General features: G+C 35.3%; 2 protein-coding genes and 1 long non-coding RNA gene across 4 annotated transcripts in view; 1 reads left to right on the plus strand and 2 right to left on the minus strand.

Moving 5' to 3' along the window:
* Positions 1 to 9,915, minus strand: part of LOC132230876 (calcium-activated chloride channel regulator 1-like) — a 29,853-nt gene extending 19,938 nt beyond the window's left edge. The window contains exons 1-6 of the mRNA XM_059688983.1: positions 9,734 to 9,915; positions 8,775 to 8,915; positions 8,429 to 8,576; positions 7,974 to 8,082; positions 5,564 to 5,744; positions 1,699 to 1,926 (exon numbers count right to left, since the gene is read on the minus strand). Coding sequence (XP_059544966.1) covers positions 1,699 to 1,926; positions 5,564 to 5,744; positions 7,974 to 8,082; positions 8,429 to 8,576; positions 8,775 to 8,915; positions 9,734 to 9,892 — 966 coding nt within the window. The 5' untranslated portion in view covers positions 9,893 to 9,915. The remainder of the gene's footprint in view (positions 1 to 1,698; positions 1,927 to 5,563; positions 5,745 to 7,973; positions 8,083 to 8,428; positions 8,577 to 8,774; positions 8,916 to 9,733) is intronic.
* Positions 1 to 21,613, plus strand: part of LOC132230878 (uncharacterized) — a 116,961-nt gene that overhangs the window by 61,397 nt on the left and 33,951 nt on the right. Inside the window, exons 2-3 of one of the 2 annotated variants that reach the window (XR_009451950.1) lie at positions 8,827 to 8,888; positions 10,197 to 10,740. This is a non-coding gene — a long non-coding RNA (uncharacterized LOC132230878). Of the gene's footprint in view, positions 1 to 8,826; positions 8,889 to 10,196; positions 10,741 to 21,613 lie in introns of those variants that run through there. The other variant, XR_009451951.1, reaches the window with a different exon arrangement.
* LOC132230872 (calcium-activated chloride channel regulator 4-like) overlaps positions 18,821 to 21,613 on the minus strand; it is a 32,151-nt gene continuing 29,358 nt past the window's right edge. Inside the window, exons 13-14 of the mRNA XM_059688968.1 lie at positions 20,430 to 20,663; positions 18,821 to 19,669 (exon numbers count right to left, since the gene is read on the minus strand). Coding sequence (XP_059544951.1) covers positions 19,233 to 19,669; positions 20,430 to 20,663 — 671 coding nt within the window. The 3' untranslated portion in view covers positions 18,821 to 19,232. The remainder of the gene's footprint in view (positions 19,670 to 20,429; positions 20,664 to 21,613) is intronic.

Consider the following 21,613-nt stretch of genomic DNA (forward strand, 5'->3'; position numbering starts at 1 on the left):
GAAACTGCTGATAAATTTAGTAAGACCCTCAATAAGTCTAATGAGACCGCTGATAAATTTAGTAAGACCCTCAATAAGTCTAGTGAGACCCTCAAGGATATGAAAAAGGACCAACTAGAAATTAAGCATACACTGACTGAAATAAGGAATATTATACAGAGTTCCCACAGCAGACTAGAGGATTGCAAGAATCAAGTCAAAGATTTGAAGTACAAAGAAGTAAAAAACACCCAACCAGAAAAGCAAAAAGAAAAAAGAATCCAAAAATATGAAGATAGTGTAAGGAGCCTCTGGGACAACTTCAAGCGTACCAACATACGAATTATGGGGGTACCAAAAGAAGAGAGAGGAAGATATTGAAAACTTATTTGGAGAAATAATGACAGAAAACTTCCCCTACCTGGTGAAAGAAATAGACTTACAAGTCCAGGAAGCGCAGAGAACCCCAAACAAAAGGAATCCAAAGAGGACCACACCAAGACTCATCATAATTAAAATGCCAAGAGCAAAGACAAAGAGAATCTTAAGAGCAGCAAGAGAAAACCAGTCAGTTACCTACAAAGGAGTACCCATACGATTGTCAGCTGATTTCTCAACAGAAACTATGCAGGCCAGAAGGGAGTGGCAAGAAATATTCAAAGTGATGAATACCAAGAACCTACAACCAAGATTACTTTACCCAGCAAAGCTATCATTCAGAATTGAAGATGAGATAAAGAGCTTCACAGATAAGAAAAAGCTAAAGGAGTTCATCACCACCAAACCAGTATTATATGAAATGTTGAAAGGTATTCTTTAAGAAGAGGAAGAAGAAGAAAAAGGTAAAGATAAAAATTATGAACAACAAATACATATCTATCAACAAATGAATCTAAAAATCAAGTGAATATAAAATCTGATGAACAGAATGAACTGTTGATTATAATAGAATCAGGGGCATAGAAAGGGAGTGGACTGACCATTCTTGGGTGGAAAGGGGTGTGGGGGTGCAGGAAGGGAATGGATAAAAATCTTACACCTATGGATGAGGACAGTGGGGGGGGTGGTAAGGGCAGTGGGTGGGGTGGGAAATGGGTGGGAGGGAGCTATAGGGGGAAAAAAGAGGAACAACTGTAATAATATGAACAATAAAGATTTAAAAACAAACAAACAAAAAACAAAGAAACTAAAAAATAAAAAAAAATGTTCATTGCAACATGAATTTTAGTAATTTAAATCGCCATAATGTTCAACAATAAGAAGTTATTTAAATTATGATATGTGCATAGGATACAAACATTAAAATTTATGCCATGGAATCATTTTTTCCCCATGGGGAGTGTTTAAGGTATAGTAAGTAAAAAATTTATATTATAAAACATATAAAATGTAATCACATTTTGAAGATGAAAAACAAATACACAAACAAAAAGATTGGAATGACATAGGCTCAATGGTGTAATTATGGATGATTTTTTTCTTTTTAGTTACATTATTTCTAGTTTGTTAGAACTAAAAGTTAAAAATAAACATTATCCATAACTCAGTAACCTTAATATAGCAATTTCTTTTAATATATGTCTTAGCACTTGTCCATGTACATTTCTATGCTAAAATTTATTATAATAATAAACATTTTAATTAGCTAAATTTAAGATTAAGTTATATTTCTATTAACTTAAATCTTAGTTTAAGATAGCTGACAAATAAATGTCTTACTGAATCCATGCTTCCAGATTTATCGAGTACTAAACAGACTACTCGGTGTTTGGACTTGAGCAAAGAAAATGTAGGATGAGGTGGTGGATTCGTTCCTGTCATGGGAAGTGCATTCTGAAAATCTTCAGATTTGCTGATTATAGCCCATGTGCTTTTGTGATCGCACATTTTGTTTTGTAGGTTTGGAGCTTCTGTATTGTGTGTTTTTGCTGTACAAAATTCAGTCACCTGGAAAAAATCAATTAGAAGATGATATTACAGTAACTGGTGAGGCAATACATTCCTTTCCCATGATGCAGTTGGCTGCCATATATGTATTCTATAGAGTTTATCTCCTGACAATTAAAAGTAATTTTATGATCTAACATTCTGACATTAATTTCGCATACCTGAGGGGAGAGGATGCAAAGTAAAACCATTAATATGCACTGGAAAATTTTTTGTTCATTCTTTAAGGTATAGGTCATTCTTTAAGTACAGCAGTGTGGTATGGTGGTAGCTGGTACAACTGCTTAAGTTAACTTTTTACTTTCCCTTCTAGACTCTTGGTGGGACTCAAGCCTTGAATTCAATTTAGTGGAAGAAGGAACAGGGTTTGCAGTAATTTCTAGCTGCACCCTAAAAGTGGGATAACAATAGCATTCTTTAATTGCTTAAATATTTTCTATCTCTTTATAGTTGTTCATGAAACTTGAGAACAGATACTCTAACAAAAAGGGTTTGTTATTGTCTCTGGTGAATGCTGACATGAATAAAATATTCTATAATAATAAAAGCATAATATGCTAATTAGACCAGATGTCCTTCTGGACTAAGCTGAGGTTGCAGCCACGGGATCGAGGCAGCTGCCAGCAGCTGTGAGGGAGGGATCCAGGCAGCTGCCCGAGGCTGCAAAGGCCCACGCTTGCATGAATTTCGTGCATTGGGCCTCTAGTACTCCTATAAAAGTAATGAAAATGTAGGAAAAAAATGAGGAAATACAGTTGTTTCTCTTTCATTTTCTAATGGTGAGTTTTATCTAGTAATTCTGCCAAATATCTCATTACTATAGAATCTATGGAAATCCTACAAGTTTAAAAATCTTAGTAACTTGGAAAAATGCTCTCATAAACTAGCGCAGCATTGAGAAAGGAATTCACAGCTTATACGTAATACTTTTTAAAGTGTCATTCATTTTTTAAAATGTCCTCCCAATATTAAGTCTTCAAAGGTAAGCTCACACTTAGAACTAAATTATTAAATTTGGATACCTTTTCTTTAAGTTTTAACAGTTTGTTTTCCTGCCGATACGGTTCTGATTTACATTTTCCAGAAAGGGTTATATTGGATGGGGGGAAAATACAGTTTTCAAACAAAGCAGTGATTCATAATCAAGTCTTTCTGATATGAAATGCCTATCAAGTGTGGTCTCTTTTTCCTCTGCCACGGTCACTGCCTTTTTTTCAGGGTGTTCAGGTCTCTTATCTGCTTATTGACATGGCTTTCTGATTGGTCTCCCTACTTCCACCATTTTCTCACTCCATTTCCTTCACAATTAGGATTGTCTTCCTGAAAGAATTAAGCTGAGTACATTAAAATCGGAACCCCTTAATTTTGGTCCTAATTTTTTGTTTCATTTCATTTCCTGCTTCTTGTTCACTATGTATCCTTTGCTTGTATCACCCCGAACTTTTTCTTGTCCTTAGAGTGTGGGAGAAACTTTCATAAGCGTCTCTGCTAACCTGAATGGAAAAAGGAAAGGGCATTTTATGTAAATTAGAAAAAGGTGCTCCTCTCTCAAATTCTTTTACTACTATGTATTTGAAAATTGTTTTAATAAATATTAAAATCTTTAGTGACCATGAAGTAAGTTATTTGGGCAGCAATGTATGTGTAGTAATGCATGGCATCCCTGTATTTTCTTTTTTTTTTTTTTTTGCTTTTGAAAACCTATTTTCTGCTTTGGCAAATTCATACTCTTTTTTTTTTTCCCCCCAAATCCCAGCTCAAAACTCATACCTTTTTCTCAATTGGAGATGGAGATGTTTGCTTTATTCTCATAGCACTTGGTTTATATCTCTTTCTACTTTGCATTCATGCATACTTTTATCTTATCTCTTCCTCTCTTACTAAAACTGAATTCCTTAAAAACAGTTATCTTTAATTATTTCTATATTTCTGGCTCCTAACACAGTGCTGGACATAAAGTGAGAATAATGAATTTCAAAGGAAGGAAATGTTAAAATGGAACATTTAATATTTCAGATCATATCTCTCCTGAGTCTGACCTTATTCTATGGATATAGATAATATGCAATAAATTTATGATAATTAGAAGTTAGTGTTATTCTGGACAAGATGTATGGTTTAAGTGCAGTACTTATTTCTGAGCCACATCTTATATAATTAGTTGCCTTCTCTATTTCAGCTATAGGATCTTCTTCATTATTATATATCTCCCAGGTAGGCAGCATGAGTTATTGCCTAATAGTCAAATACTTTTGGGATTTATAGTTTGGTACAGACAGTACATATTCCAATTATCCTTTTATGTAACATGAGCTGATGTCTATTTGGATGCTGAATTCTTTGGCTAGCCTTTGCTGATCCAGATTTAGCAGGTTAAGTTGAATTTTCTTAACTCATATTTCAGATATTTCCGGGGGGGGGGGGGCATGTTCCATTAGGCTGGAAACAGTTTCTACTTTAATATCTAACTGGGTTTACTTAAGGATTTTAGAAGCAAATGTCAAGTCTATATTTTACTCAGGTCCTACATCATTATTACCCTATACTTCACAATGATTTTAAACTTCATTGGAAAGAACAGATCTTTAAAAATCTTCACCTATGAAAGTATTTGTTGCTATAGATTTGGTATATGAAAATTTGCTTCTTTTAAATAAGTTAGTCTTACTATATAGGGATGGTATACTTTGATTTGTTTTTGATAACTTTCACCTATTTTATATTTTAAAATATTTTTTACATGTTTAGAAACTTTTATTTGGTAACTAATGTTTGCATTAATTTATATTGGATTTATTCAGGGAAAGAGACAATTGACTATTATCCAAATATTTTATAAATTAAAAAAGTAAAAATTTATTTTTTACTCACTTTGTGTTAAGCACAGTGTTAATACTTTACTTACATTAGCTCTTATAAACCTAACAACAACGATACTGTGAAGCCATTTAAAAAGGTGAGATAACTAAATCTCAGATTTAGCAGTTTGATACAGCTTGAAAATGACAGACCCTGTTTTTATATCAAATTTATCTGATTCTGAGGCACCTTCTCTTTTGCACTGAGCTTTATACATTTAAACCAGATATTTAAGGTCAACATTCGCTTTGGAACTTGAATTACTGTGTTGTTAATTTTCAATTGGTCAGGTATGTAATTGTGAACTTTTCAAAGTTTGTTCTGTAGAGACAGAGCCATATGTTTTCACAGTGTCATTTGCAATAGGTTGGTATGCTTTAATATGAAGATAATGGAAAGTCTAGAGTGTTCGTCTTTCTAAACTACAGAATAAATTACTTTGGAAAAGTAGTATGACTAACACTTAGAAGAGATAATTAAAAGTAAAGGTTGTAGTTTTAGACACAAGCCTACAGAATCAAGTGAAGGAAGGGATGTTATAAGAAAGTATGTGACACCAATGAGAAGGGTACAGTTCCACATCTGAAGAAAAGAAATAGGTTAACAAGGGTGGAATATTTTCCAGACACACCTGACACAGGCTGGAGAAAATGGCTGTTAACTGAGTAATTTTCCGCGTTTCTATTGGTGTACATAATTTCATGGTAGAAAATCCAGCTTCCCCAATTAGTTTTTCTCAAAGAATTGTTTTGTGATACTTGAAAGAGAATGTACTTACAGAATCAAGGCTTTGCATAAACATTATGGATTCCCTTGCAGTCTGGGATTTTTCTGGGATGAATGTACATTTTGCTTCATACAGCCCTGTCTGTGAGTCATGTTCACACGGCTTTATTATACAGCTGCTTCCTTGGCATTTATTGAAAACCACATTAATTCCAGTAATCTGAGTTGAACATCTATGATGAAAGAATTAGATTACATTTACATATGAGGACCAGACAAATCATGAATAAAGACTAATGTCCTACAATTTTTCCCTTAATAATTGCTATAGGTCATGCACCAAATATTTTGGCAGAAGTAGGCTCAATGTCCTACCCATATTTACCATCAATTTAAACAAGAATAATGATGTCAGTTCATATTTATTAGCATTAATTGCTTACTATTGTGATCAATAATCTATTTTTCTTGTTATGTTAAGCTAAAGATGATAATTCCTGAGAGGGATGTTGTGAAGATTAGATTAGTTAAGAGATACAGAGGAGTTGCTTCCTAGTTGGGAGGAAAGAATCAACATTATGATTAAAACCTTTTTAGATTTGTATGGATGGTACACACATTCAAATATATATATATATGTATATGTACATATGTATATATGTATATATACTGATATATATGCATATACATACATATACATATATACATATATATATGCATGTATACCATACATCCAAAGTCAAGTGTGATTTAAGCATTTTTAAGCATTTTTCAGTTTACAATTTGAAAAATGCTGAGCTAGATTGAAGGAAGAAATAAAAATAAGCCTTGCATGGAAATGCTTGTGCATTCAATCATTTGTTCCTCATAATTGTCAACCACCTGGCAGGGAATGGGGTGTGGTATGTATAAAATATTCTGAAGAGTTCCTGTTTCTGCAGAAGTTACTTCCATGCTGTGTTAATATTAAACTTCATAACATTGCCTGGCCAGCGTGGCTCAGTGGTTGAGCATCGACTTATGAACCAGGAGGTCATGGTTTGTTTCCCTATTGGGGCACATGCCCGGATTGCGGCTTGATCCCCAGTAGGGGGTGTGCATGAAGCAGCCAATCAGTGATTCTTTGTCATCATTGATGTTTCTCTGTCTCTCTCCCTCTCCCTTCCTCTCTGAAATCAATAAAAATATATTCTTAAAAACCCCACTTCATATCATTAATCCACTTCAATACATTTATTTGTATTGCAAGGATTAAAGAAGATGGTGAGTCATATTTTCCAGGAGGGTTAGCTCTAAAGTAAGCCTGAAAGTTAAACTTATACTACCTCAGACAGTGCCTGGCACACAGTAGGAGCTCAATAAATGTTATTTTAGCTACTCCTTTTTAATAACTTGTCTCTTTCTATGCCTGATAAAGAAACTCATTAATTTTTCATTGATTTATTAAAAATTTGTTGTTTGATACATTATTTGTTTAGCTTTTACTTTATGCCAGGCCAAAGCCAGGCGATTAAAAAAAAAAAAATCAGCCCTTAAGGATCTTAAAGTCAATTGGGGAAAATAAAATTCTTGCCCAGTGTGAGAAGCTCATACATATTCCTTTGGGAATATTCCCCAGGATATATAACCCCAAAGGAGAGTAATGACACATTTAAACTGAGTCTTGAAGACTGAACAATGTTGTTTGGATAAGGCAGGTGGTGCCGGGAGAAGTTGTATGGGATGAAGTCAGAGGAATGAGTGTCCTGGGTTGAGAGCCCAGTCCATATGAGACTCTAAGCAACTCAGCAAACAACACAAACAAGATGGGGAGACATTTTTTAAAAAAATCACAGTTCTTTCCTCTAATATGTTTTTTATCCCAAAGACTTATTTTCTGTTACACTGATTTAATTGCTCTTTGATGTTCTTTAAATACTCCAGGTTCTTGATATTTTTAATTTAAATATCTCATCTATTTATAAATAGGACCTGTCTAAATCTACCCAGAATTACATTTCTTAAAAACAAATTTACTTACTTATCCTTTTGAGAAGTACCTTTTTTCTTTTTAATCTCAAGATTAAATGAATAATAATCTATCTTTAACAGGAGTTCACTTGATTTTAATGGAACAGATTCATCTTGAACAGTTATGAATCAAATGGAATAAAGGATTTGGTAGGAACTTGAACTCCAATTCTTAGATATTTTAAGGTGTAGGCTACAGGTTTTTCTTTCTCCCCTGACAATAACATTTTTTGGGTTAAACCCATGAATATTAAAATTATTCCCAATTCCTTACTGATCTTGATTCCAAGGTGTAATTCCCAGTAGTTGGACCTATACATACTGGGGTAGGTTGGATATTGCAATTGACCGTATGAACATTCAGCCACTGGAGATAGCCTTTCTTTGCCTAGTATAAAAATAAAAAGTCATAGGTGAAATTTTAAAAATAGATTTGCTCAATATAACAATACCTTGTTGCTTCAATAGTGTTCTTGCTGGAAATATAGAATGGCTGATCCACATTGTACTCATCAAATACTCCCCATCGGAGATGGGCCCACTCATGGACAAATACTCTGCCTATGAGAGAATATTTGCACTTACAAATTTATATTTACAATGTTTTAATTCAACTTCTTATGTTTTAAGTTTCCCTTCCCTTTATCCCCAACCTAATTGAGTCAAGGAACTCTAGAAATGGACGACTTTCATTAAACCAAAAAAGTTAAAATGGGTTAGTATCAATAAGTGACTAATTTTATTATACACATGTTGAAAAAGAAATATTATTAGGTTGAAAATAACTAGTATATTTCCAAACAAAGCTATTAATACGTATTTTTCTCTCTTAAAAATACCTTTAATCATAATGTTATATTTGTTTCCAGTAGAAATAACAATAGAAGTATAAAATGGATATCCTTACCTGGGGATCCATAGATATGCAAATTATTAGTCAATAAAAAGTTAGGAGTAAAATGTATGTATTGTCCTTTTTCTCCACATTGTCCATATTGAAGTGTATAGGGGTCATCTCCATATTTTAGGTAAGGATTAGCAACTATAACATCTGCCTAAAAAGCAGAACAAACAAACCAAAGCAGATCTCAATAGCAATATAAACAAGGACTTCATCCAAATTAAGAGAAGTAATAGCATTAATTTAATTACTAAAGTAATGATTAGTAATTGCTAAGGTATTATTAGTATTAAATTTTAAAAAGAACAGGAAGAAGAAAGAAACAGTTTAGGAGCTAGATAAAATACCTTACCTGTTCATATGATTCTTGTTTTGACATTAAGTACTCTGATTTTGACTTCCAGGTCACTGGAATTAAAATGCTTACATTCCTGAAATAAATTCTTCGTTTGGTTGCATGAAATAGGTAAGTAGAAGCTTCAGTTACCATTTCCTGACAAAATTTAAGATACCGTGTGGTAACAATTTCACAATGAAATGAGCATAAAAGTGTATATACATACAAGAAATAGCAAATCCAAGCTCCCTTTCCCAAAATATTTTGGCAAAGACTAATTGAAAAATAGGGTGAATTTTTACCATATCTCTCTAGTATGCGAACTCATTTTCATACACTTAAAAACCAACTCTATTTTTTACTTTAATACAGATCCATATTGAAGTGTATATGGATCTCTGTTCTTGACCATCTCATAGGGATATTGGAAGGACCAAAGAAGATTGTATATATTAAAGTGCTATATATAAAATTTAAGAAAACTATACTGACAAAATGAGGAAGTAAATAAAATTAAAAAAGAAGTAATATTTTCTTTAAAATCAAATACAAAAGAGTTTTGAGTATTTAATATTTGAAAAAGTATAAACAATTGAAAAATGTATAAGATACCCCCTAAGGCTTAAGAGTTAGTTATTGAAATATTATAAAAGTAGCTTAATAAAGATGAATTGAAAAGAATTTTTCACTAGCTCTAAGGTCTTTCTTTTAGTCAAATGAGTTGAAAAAACTATTAGTAGTTCAGCCTTTAAAATAATTTATTAGGTAATGACTAATATTGTTAATATATGACAAATCATATTTAAATTAAGCATATATTAATTTTGACATATTCTATAATTGATATATACTGTCAAAGCAATTTTGGAAAGTTATAACTTTGTGTGAGTGCGTGTATGTGACTAGACAACCAACATGAGTTGAAAATACTTATTGAAATAAAAATAAGTGGATAATAAAATTTATTTTCTTACCTTTATGTTTTGAATGAGTTTTTCATCTTCTGGTACACTGGGGTTAATTGCAATGACGATGCCATCATATCCATTATTATTCAAACTTACCATTGAACTTTTCACTCCAGGCAAGAGATGTAAAACTAGGAACAGAATAACGGTTAGATTGAGCACCATTTTTGCTCATGTTAAGATAGACCTTTTTGAAATGTAAGGAGAGTATTTATATATCTGCTTAACTTGGGAATTTAAATCTAGATCAAAATATTTGCATAGATATAATACAATAAACTACTAAAATATTTTGATGAACTTCCTTATCTTACTCAATGGGGATTATGTTGAACACTTTAGTCATACTCTCTAAGATTACTAAGCTGTTAAATACTCATTGAATTGAGCAGTTCTTTTAGATTTTTTATGTAATCTTCATCCTCATTGCAGTGGCCAATCCTCCTCCACTTCCTCGATCTGTTTACAGAAAGCACTCTATGGAAGAAAGAAGAATTAAAATGAAAGCACAGGAAAGAGCAGATGAAAAAGGCCCATTTAAAAAACAAAACAAAATAAGAAAATGAATAAAAGAAATGGAGTCAGTGTGGCAGTAAATTGTATGGTTTAAATTCTTCCAGATGGAAGTAATAAAAACACAGTGTTCAGGGACAGCTGTGATGCAAGGGAAAATGTTTTTGTTTTTGTTTTTGTTACCGTCTGTGATGACTACTGTGTATGTCATTTTTCAAATAACATTGAAAGTTTTAAGTCCTTGAATAACTTGGGAAAATATGCTACAATTAAAAATTTATTTTGATTGTTCTTAGATTGAAATAGATTTGTAACTGGCTTTGGAGTCAGATGAATGGAAACCTGACCCTTGCTTTGATCATTTAAGAGTTATGTGATTCTTACTAAGAGTTTGCAGATCTTTTTGGGTCTAGTTTTTCCTTTGTGATACTGGAATAATTATGGATGTTTAAATGAAATAATCTATGAAAAGCACTTCTTACAAGACTCCTGGCACCTAATAAGCACTCACTAAATGTTATTAATCATCATTAAACATTATGTATTATGAATACAAAGCTTATTGTAAAAATTTTCCTGTTATATCCTACGTTTTCATTGGTTTCTTTTGTAAAACTTTAAATACAGTCTTTCAGCATTTAACTGGGGAATGAGGAGCCTGAGCCTGCCTGGAAAAGGCTAGAGAAGGAAGTGAAACTATAATTTCTTTGACAGTGTCCGCCTCTTGCCAGTCCAGTTGAGGTGTGGCTCACTCATAATAATCTTCTCAAATCTCCATGTTAGAATTACTCTTTCCTTCTTTTGAACTCATTTGAACCACTTGTTACATACTACTTGTAGTACATTTATTATCACTAATACACACACTACAACTTCCTACTAGATTATAAACATCTTGGAGGAAGAGATTATTTTTTCCGAGTTTAAATTCTTTCAACCTGAATTCCCTCAACTGTAAAATATAGACAGTAATACCTATCTTGGTGGAATGTTGTGGAGATTAAATGAAATAACGTGCATGGAAGCACTTACATAGTGCCTGGTACATAGTGGGACCCTCAGGTGATGTTTATCCTTGTTTTTCCTTATCCCTTTTAATTCATATGAAAAAATATACAAGTGCTTCTGTTTATGTGCCAGGTCCAGTGCTTTGCTCTTTGAAGAATAGAAATGAGTAAAACACAGACACTGCCTCCCAATAACCTGCAGATTCATTGCATGAATTACATTGGACTAAAAAAGAGTGAAATACAAGGTAAAGTAAGAAAAGTTCTATAAGGGAGTTACAAATACAGTGCTAAGGAGCCAAAAGTTGAGGGATAGATTCTATATGATGGAGGGAATCAGCAAAGGTTTTAGAAAAAGACCATTCTTCGGGAAGCTGAGGAAAAGAAGATAATTAATTTGCCCTCAATCACACTTTCAGGAAGGGGCAATTTAGGATTTGAACTCATGCCATCCAGTTTCAGAATCTATGTATTTAAGTATATGTGACATATACTACCTTTTTTTTTTTAAAAAAAATCCTCACTCAAGGATATAATTTTTTTTAAATTGATTTTAGAGAGAGAAGATGGGAGAGAGAAAGAGAGAAACATAGACATTGAGAAACATCGATGTGAGAGTGAAATATTAATTGATTGCCTCTTGCATATGACCTAACTGGGGATCACACATGTAACCTAGGCATGTGCTCTGACTGGGAATCAAGCCTGCAACCTTTTGGTGTGCAGAATGATACTCCAACCAACCAAGCCACCTGGCCAGGCCATACTACTTCTTAAAGAAAGTGAATCAGTGTCACCTTTGAAAATTATTGTGTAAGTAGTTTATTTTGTTTCTAATTTAGAGTAATTGTTGACAGAAACTCCAAGAGAATGTGGGTTTCCATAATCAGTTTTTATGAATCAATATAATTTCTTAAAATATTGTTTGAATTTTAGGTTGAATAATCACATTTTCTTTTGGCTATTTAGCCATGAAAACTTAGAGTTAAGTACAATACAGGTCTTTCAGAATTTAATAGCTATTTATTTTTGGATAATTTTGAGGACAGAAAACCTTTCAATAAATCATTCTTTTTTTAAAAACATATTTATTTTATTTTTTTTTAAAAAATATATTTATTAATTTCAGAGAGGAAGGGAGAGGGAGAGATAGAAACATCAATGATGAGAGAGAATCATTGATTGGCTGTCTCCTGCATGCCCCCTAGTGGGGATTGACCTGCAAACCCGGGCATGTGCCCTTGACCGGAATCAAACCTGGGACCCCTCAGTCCATAGGCCAACGCTCTATCCATTGAGCCAAACCAGCTATGGCTCAATAAATCATTCTTAAATTGTATCTAAAATTGAAGTGGACATCAGGAGTAAAAATTGTCATAAAATATCAGAAACTTAATCTCTAACCAACTTTCATTAAATGAGCTGTATTAAATGCGATTTTTTATGCTTTCCCTGCTGCCTGAAAGATATTTTTCTGGAGAATGACCTCTGTATTTGTGCTCCTACATATTCCCAATGATCATACCACCCTGTCTGGCTGTTAAAAGCTTTGGTGGTTGCCTAACCGGTTTGGTTCAGTGGATAGAGTGTCGGCCTGCGGACTGAAGGGTCCCAGGTTTGATTCCAGTCAAGGGCAAGTACCTTGGTTGCTGGCACATCTCCTGTAGGAGGTGTGCAAAAAGCTCTGGTGGCTTTGCCTTACCTCAGCACAGTTCCTCTGCCTGAAACAGGAAGTGTTTCTCTCTGCAATTTAGTTCTTTTATACTTTTTGTACATACAGCTTTCTAAATTCTAATATACTGTATGTACATATCACCCCCATATGTTGTATATTTAAATGCTAAAATGTGTGATTCAGATAATATTCAAAGAAGGGAGAGAGATGAATTTAGACCCAGGGATAATGTAAGAAGATATGACTGAAATTCAGGCTTGAAAAGACGGATACCTAATTTTGTGCTATGAAAATAGTACAAGGAGGGAAAGGAGGTAGATAAGATGGACATTTAGTGAGGAGTTTGAATTTTATCATATGAAAAGGGGAAGCTTGCTGATTTTCAGCAGAGATGTGACATGATAAAAATTATGTTTTAGGAAAGATATATGAGCTTCAATATAGACGTGGAGTATTAGGCAACAGAAACATCAGACATGAGTCTATTGTAATCAGTGAGGTGTAAATGAACTAGAGTAATAAAAAAAGAAAACGAAAGGTAGACATGAGAGAATTTGAGGAAGAATCAACAGAAGTGATTAAAGAAACCATGATATTGTTAGACTTTGTTATAAAAAAATGAAATAATTGGATTTTCATGGTATATAATTTGTTTAGATATCTTGCAAGACTCTATAAAATTCTAGTGGGGCTAACCTCACTCAAGAGCAGTTTTTATTTTTACATTTAATAAATAGTTTCACAAACTTTTCAGTATTTCATATCTGTATCCAATTATTCATGTCAGCTATGCAGTGATTACTGGAATTACTTGAAAAACAAACCACCACCAACAAAAAAAACAACTAGCTGTAGAACCTGGTAGGTGACTCTTAATCATTGTGATCTGAGGAGATTTATGTAATTTTCTTTTTTTTTTTAATTTGCTACCTAAGATTTAAAGCTCTGAAAGTTTATTTTTTTTAATTAAATATTTATTGTTCAGATTATTACATTTGTTCCTCTTTTTTCCCCCCCATATCTCCCCTCCTCCCAGTTCCCGCCCCGCCCTCCGCCCTCACTCCCCACCCACTGTCCTCATCCATAGGTGCACCATTTTTGTCCAGTCTCTTCCCGCATCTCCCAAACCCCTTTCCCCCCCAAGAATAGTCAGTCCATTCCCTTTCTATGTCCCTGATTCTATTATAATCACCAGTTCATTCTGTTCATCAGATTATGTATTCACTTGATTCTTAGATTCACTTGTTGATAGATGCATATTTGTTGTTCATAATTTGTATCTTTACCTTTTTCTTCCTCTTCCTCTTCTTAAAGGATACCTTTCAGCATTTCGTATAATCCTGGTTTGGTGGTGGTGAACTCCTTTAGCTTTTCCTTATCTGTGAAGCTCTTTATCTGACCTTCAATTCTGAATGATAGCTTTGCTGGATAAAGTAATCTTGGTTGTAGGTTCTTGGTATTCATCACTTTGAATATTTCTTGCCACTCCCTTCTGGCCTGCAAAGTTTCTGTTGAGAAATCAGCTGACAGTCGTATGGGTATTCCCTTGTAGGTAACTGAGTTTCTTTCTCTTGCTGTTTTTAAGATTCTCTCTTTATCTTTTGCTCTTGGCATTTTAATTATGATGTGTCTTGGTGTGGTCCTCTTTGGATTCCATTTGTTTGGGGTTCTCCGCGCTTCTTGGACCTGTAAGTCCATTTCTTTCACCAGGTGGGGGAAGTTTTCTGTCATTATTTCTTCGAATAGGTTTTCAATATCTTGCTCTCTCTCATCTTCTGGCACCCCTATAATTCTGATGTTGGTACGCTTGAAGCTGTCCCAGAGGTTCCTTACACTATCCTCGCATTTTTGGATTCTTTTTTCATTTTGCTTTTCCGGTTGGGTGTTTTTTGGTTCCTCGCATTTCAAATCATTGACTTGATTCTTTCGCTCCTCTGGTCTGCTGTCGGGAGTCTGTATAATATTCGTTATTTCAGTCCGTGTATGCTTAATTTCTAGTTGGTTCCCCAACATAACATCGAGGGTCTCATTAGTTTTCTTGTAGATCTCATTAAGTTTATCGGCGGCTTCTAAACAGTTCTTGAGAGACCTTAAAAGTGTGGTTCTGAACTCTATATCTTCCTTTGACAATTTTGTCCTGTTTCTTTGTCTCCACATTTTGTTATGCTTCCTTGGAGCACCCCCTAGTGGTCTTTGTTTGCAGTCTTATAGATAAATCTTGATTGTTGTAGCTAATTCCAGGGAGGGTTTGACCTCCAGGCCAAGTGGCTATGAGAATCAGCTGTGTCAGCAGTGAGAGAACTTCTGTCCTCTAGGGAGGTGCTAATCTAGCCTTTGCCTGAGGCTATCCGGCAAATGCCTCTGTGCAGGGCTTGGGCAGGGCGGGTCGCACAGGATCAACAGGGTGGGCCGGAGAGAGCAGTTATGGCGACTCTCAGTCCTGTCCCCAGGGGCTCTGCCTCTCTGAGTCCCAGCACCCGCTGCAAAGCTCGAAGAGAAAGCTGCACTCGCTCTGACCGAAGCCAGATAGTCCCGCTTCTCCCGTTTGAGTCTGGGTCCCTAAAGACTCACCTGTATCTGGAGCTCAGAGTCTGCGACTCCCTCCCGATTGAAAACGCCAAACGCGCCCTCCGCCGCCAGGCGTTAACCTATGCCGCCATCTTGGTTCTCTATCTCTATGTAATTTTCTTAGTCATAAAGTTGATGAACTTTTTCTTTAGAACTGTATGACTTGGCAAATCTCCCATTAAGATATAATAATATTTGGACTGTTAAGTGTAAATAAAGGCCTATATGAAAGTAAATTTAACGTATTTACCGACACTATTCAGACTCTCATTCACCATCTTTTGAATATGACAGTATGTAGGGAGAACAAATTTGTTAGCATGATTTTAACTTTTAAATATTTAAACATATGGCATTTGTTCCATATTGTACCATTTATACATAAAAATGTTATGGATGTGCCTGTTAGGTTTATTTTCCACTGTCCTCTCTCCACTTTCTACCATAGTACTGTATAGTTGCTTCCGGATCCCCAGCATGCCCAGCTCTTTTTATATGCTGGTGCCTTCGTCATTGTTCCCTCTTTTTGCAAAGCCCTTTCTCTTTTGCTGCCTGGTAGAATCTCATGAATGTTTCAAAGCTCAACTCAAATGTTTCTTCTCTGGGAAGGCTACCAAGTCAGTTGATCGTTCCCATTTCTGTGTCCCCACTGACACTTTTAATGGTATGTTAAACCACCTAGCGAGCTTTTGGAAACAAATTATGATTGTACCACTTTGTGATAAAGTTCAGAATCCTTAGTGAGGCTTGCAAGGTCCCCACCCTACTAAAACCCACATACTAATTCTTTAGCCTTGTCTTCCACTCTGATCAGACTAGTCTTTTTGTTTCTCAATGGCCTGAAGCTTTTCTCCCAGATATTTTGCACATACTATTCCCTTTGCCTGGGAGACTACTTCCAACCTCTTGGTGATTTTCTACTCATCCCTTAAGTTTTAGATAAAATTTTACATTCTCAGAGAGACTTTCGATGACCCTTAGATTGGGTTACTTCTGCCTGATATAAGCACACAAAACACTGTATACAATAAAGTGGTGTATTCAATGCTCTTTTCCATCAACCTTTACGAGCATGTCTGCCATTTCCAGTTATATCTCCATTAATTATGCAGTTAAGTCTTAAATCCATTTTCAGTTTGTTCTTGTATAAGAAGGTAAGAAGGTGGTATAGTTTTTTTTTTTACATGTATTTGTCAAGTTTTCCCAATACTGTTTATTGACTAGACTGTCTTTATTCCATTGTTTGTTCTTGTTTCCTTTGTCAAATGTTAATTGACTGTGTAAGCTTGGATTTATTTTGGCTATAAAATGTCTGGAAACTGGCCCTATTTCTGGGCCTGATGAAGACAAAGATGAACTTTGTCCATGGTGGGACAGAGATGAGACACTGGGAACCCAGGGGTAGTCCTTTGGTTTAGCTTCTATAATGAATCTTACCATGAAACCTCAACCTCCCATGTGTGAGTCTTCTGAAATGCTTTTTTAGCAATCCCATAAAAGGATCCCATTTCCACCGGCAGCATTGTGAAAGAAATTTAACCTGGTTAGAGGGGGACTGGAGGAGTTAAGTAAGCTTCCCAAAAGAGTGACACCTCTTCTAAGAACTGAAGGATGAACATGTATCATCCATGTGACTGTAGAAATTAGAGGTGGAGGGTGGTGGCAAGATGTTTTTCTGGAATTGAAATGTACCTCACATCCTAGCAATGAGATCCTGTGCTATAGTGAGAGAGGGTAGTTTAGTGGACATGATCCATGCATTTGTGCAGAATCCTGTGCTTAGAAGGTGCCTGTACTGGGTTTAATACTTTGCTGTTGCTGTCTTAAAAGTCTTATTGGTTTTTGAACGTGGTATCTTAGTTGAACAGGGGCTACAACAATGATAGTCATTGTTATTTTTCTGAATCTTACTAATTCACAATTAGCTACTGGATGCAGTCCTGGAAATAGATCTAAACCAACGCCTGACCTGGAAGGGGAAAGCCCACTACTGAGAGTCACCAGAGCATATGGGAGGGTAATAATAACCAGGCTGGAAGGCTTTGCTAGAGCTGTGGGGTGGGTGGGTGGGAAGGACACAAGGAAAGTCTAGCTGTTGTATATTATTTCTGTTGCCAACACAAAATTTCAGGCTTTTAGTTCCCTCTCAGTAAAGGTCCAGGTGTCCTACGCTTACCCGTTTTCTACATTTTCTTCAGGTTCACCTGTACATCCATAACCATTAGCACTGGCTGAGTAGGTGCCAGCCCACTAAAGGAACTTAAGTGCTAATAGACCTTCTGCTTCATCAGCACTGTGTCCAGTGCCCTACTGCACAGCTTCTTTTCCAAAGATTGCTTTGAGAGTAATTCAAACTGTCTAGTAATTAGAGGTCTCCCACTTATTTCCTCTTCCTTTGCTTTATTACCTTGAATTTAAACCACAAGGCCCTTTTTGTCAGCCCTGCTAATTATACCAAATTAATTATGTCAGGTCAAAAAGTTTGTTCTATGTTTAAAGATTGTTAAAAGTGACCCCAGGTCTCAGTTTATATGGCTTTCATTTTGCTTTACTTCCAAACCTATAAATAATTCCTGCCAAGGCTACAGTAGACAAGGATACAAGTGATGCTGCTGATCTTCATGCCTGTTCTGGTGGCAAAACTCTTTGCAAAGTGAAAAAGCCATCATTTGGAGGAACAAGGTAACCATATGCTTGTAAACTTGGACTCATAAGTCCACCTACTCCCGGGATGAAAATTCTTTCAGTACCATAATAGGCCCATGGATATATGCTCTATGTTTCATTTTGTTTGCATCTTTAGGATCTCTGGCAGGGTTGGCCATGGCCTACCATGTGTACCTGCTCATCCCAACCTACTTTCTCTCTTTAATTGATCTCATTCATTACTATGGTTGTGAATCTTAGGCTATGATGCAGTGATAATTAGATATTTTTTAAAATTTAATTTTCTTTATTTGAAGTATATATGATTATATTGAACTAAAATAAGGGAAACTATGGTTTGACACGTGGTAACTGATTTTTTTTGCTAGTATCCTTCATGTCAGTGAATGGCAGTAAGCATGACCTTACTGATATTGTATATAGTAGGATATAATGGGAAACTTTGGGCAAATACAGTAACATCAATTTACACTTAAAACTTCCAAGACTAAATTCATTTTTACTCAAATATAGTTTATTTGCTTTCTTACACTTGTATATGACTATTCACATAGACAATTTTAACTTTTTTTAAAAAATATATTTTATTGATTTTTTACAGAGAGGAAGGGAGAGGGATAGGGAGTTTGAAACATTGATGAGAGAGAAACATCGATCAGCTGCCTCCTGCACACCTCCGAGTGGGGATGTGCCCGCAACCAAGGTACATGCCCTTGACCGGAAATGAACCCGGGACCCCTCAGTCCTTAGGCTGAGGCTCTATCCAGTGAGCCAAACCAGTCAGGGTGACAATTTTAACTTTTTCATGAAGTTTGAAGTATTATTCTAGACAGCTGTTGTATCAAATAACAAACAACCTGGCATGGATGTAAAAAATGTTAAACATTTTCTGATAAACAAAATAATGAGTAAACAAAGTTAATAACTTTAGCATTGATTTATAATTTTTCAAATACTCCTGAGTGTTTATACTTATCACTTTTAGAACTTCTGAAATTATTTTTAGGAGTTCATGATCACACAAGATGAATTTAAAAATTAAGAAATATCCTTCACTTTTGTTGTTGATGTGTTTTTAAAACGCTGTTCTAGGTCGGTTTGGATTTTTTTTCTTGTTTAAGATACAAATAGTGCCACTTAAAATAATACTAACAAGGACCACACATCCAACCACTAGCAGCACCAAAAAAGAAATGCTAATTCCAGGATTAGGATTTGGATGGATCTCATCAGGATTTGGATGGATTTCATCAGTATCTCCTTGAGGAATAAACAAAGCTACTTGTGCAATGTTGGATACTTTTGATGTCAAACTGCTATTATCCACACTTTGAATGGCAATGAATATGTGGGTTGCATTTTCTTCTGAGATATTTCCTGGTTTAAATGTAAAGGTTTCCTTGGAGTTGGCCTCATTTGGTAGCAGATCAGTAGTGTTTACTTGCAGAGCATCATCAAACTTGTCTCTTAGATCCAGGATACTTCCACTTATTCTTATGATATACTGTTTAACTAAAAAAAAAAAAAGTTCATATAGTTTAGAAACTAGATCATACCATGTTAAATTCCTTTTTATTCATTCTCCTCAAAATATTGTTTAGTTATTCCATGTTTATACTCATATCCAAAGCTTTAATAATTTTTTAATATAAGCTGAATTCTTATTTTTAAACTGCCATTACTACCCTTTTTTGTTTGAAAATGGGACCAGTGAAAATGTGTTATATTTGATTGATTTAGAATATCTATACTAATATAAAAATAATATGCTAATTATACTGGTTCAACTGGACATCTTCCGGACATCCGACTTTCTTTCAGACAAAGCCACGGTGGCAGGGGCTTAGACAGAGGTGGTTAGGGTTGATCAGGCCGGCAGGGGAGCAAGCAGTTAGGGATGATCAGGCCAGCAGGGGAGGGCAGTTTGGGGCGATCAGCCAGCATGGGAGAGGTTAAGGGGCAATCAGGCTGGCAGGCAGAGGTGGTTAGGAGCCAGAAGTCCTGGATTGTGAGAGGGATGTCCGACTGCCTGCAAGATTGGGCCTAAACTGGCAGGTGGACATCCCTCAAGGGGTCCCAGATTGGAGAGGGTGCAGGCCAGGCTGAGGGACACCCACGCATGAATTTCATGCACTGGGCCTCTAGTCAGATTATAAAATTAATACTTTACTGAGTTATTAATTAAAAATTGCTCTCCCATCCACCCTTATACTTTTGTTTTTTGCATGAGCATATTTCACCTAATCAACACTGCATGACACTTCATCCTTACCTTTTCCCACATCAAAATTGTCTCCGGGTGCTGTCCATGTTAGATTGATCATATCCCCATCAGGTGTGGCCTCAAGGTCTGTGATTTGACTTGGTGGGTACAGGTCAGGCAAGGGAAATGTTGAAATATTTGAAACCACAAATGCACTTCCAATTGCTGTTCGGGTAAAACTCTCCAAATTTGTCTGAGTATCCTTATTAATTTCAGGTCTTGGTGGATTCCCTTCAATTTTCCCTGCATCAAAAATTTCCTTGTTTATAATGAGCACAGCACTACTAGTATTTTCAGTTGAATCCACATCCTACTTATTTTATCCTTTTATCTATATATAAAAGCCTAAGTGACCATTTGACCAGTAGCTATGATGCGCACTAATCACCAGGGGACAGACACTCAATGCACAGGCATGGAAACATGGAACAGACTGATGAATCTCAGAGGGAAGTGGGGAGGGGAGAGGGCAGGAAGAGATTAACCAAAGATCTTTTATGCATACTAGAGGCCTGGTGCAGAGATTCGTGCACAGATGGGGTCCCTCGGCCTCGCCTGCAGGGATTGGGCCAAAACTGGCTCTCTGACATCCCCTGAGGGCTCCCAGATTGCAAGATGGTGCAGGCCAGGCCGAGGGACCCCACCAGGGCACAAATCCATGCACCAGGTCTCTAGTATATATATAAACAGGTTGGGTAGAAGTAATTTTACAGTTGTGAGTATACGAAACAGAGTTCTTATATTGTTTATTATTGTCTTATTTTCCACATGAACAACTGTAAATCTAATTTTGCCCCACCATATATATATATATATATATATATATATATATATATATATATATATATGATATATTATATATATAACTAAGTAAAACAGAGTTTATATATTTATATATTATATATTATATATATATTACTAAGTAAAACAGAGTTTATTATTATATTATTTATTATTGTTTTATTTTCCACATGAACAACTGTAAATCTACTTTTGCCCCACTATATGTATATTTTACTAAGTTTAGTGACAAAGTCATAAGCATCCAATTGGTGGGAGAACTTGTTTTCTTTAGTATCCTGACCAGGATATTGTAGGATAATGAATTGTAGGATATAATTGGATAATGAATTGCTAAGGAATTAAGGCTGCCCTGAATGGAAATAATATTATAAAATTCAACGTATGCTTTT

This window comes from Myotis daubentonii, chromosome 3 (genome assembly GCF_963259705.1).
Source record: "Myotis daubentonii chromosome 3, mMyoDau2.1, whole genome shotgun sequence".
NCBI classification, from domain to species: domain Eukaryota; kingdom Metazoa; phylum Chordata; class Mammalia; order Chiroptera; family Vespertilionidae; genus Myotis; species Myotis daubentonii.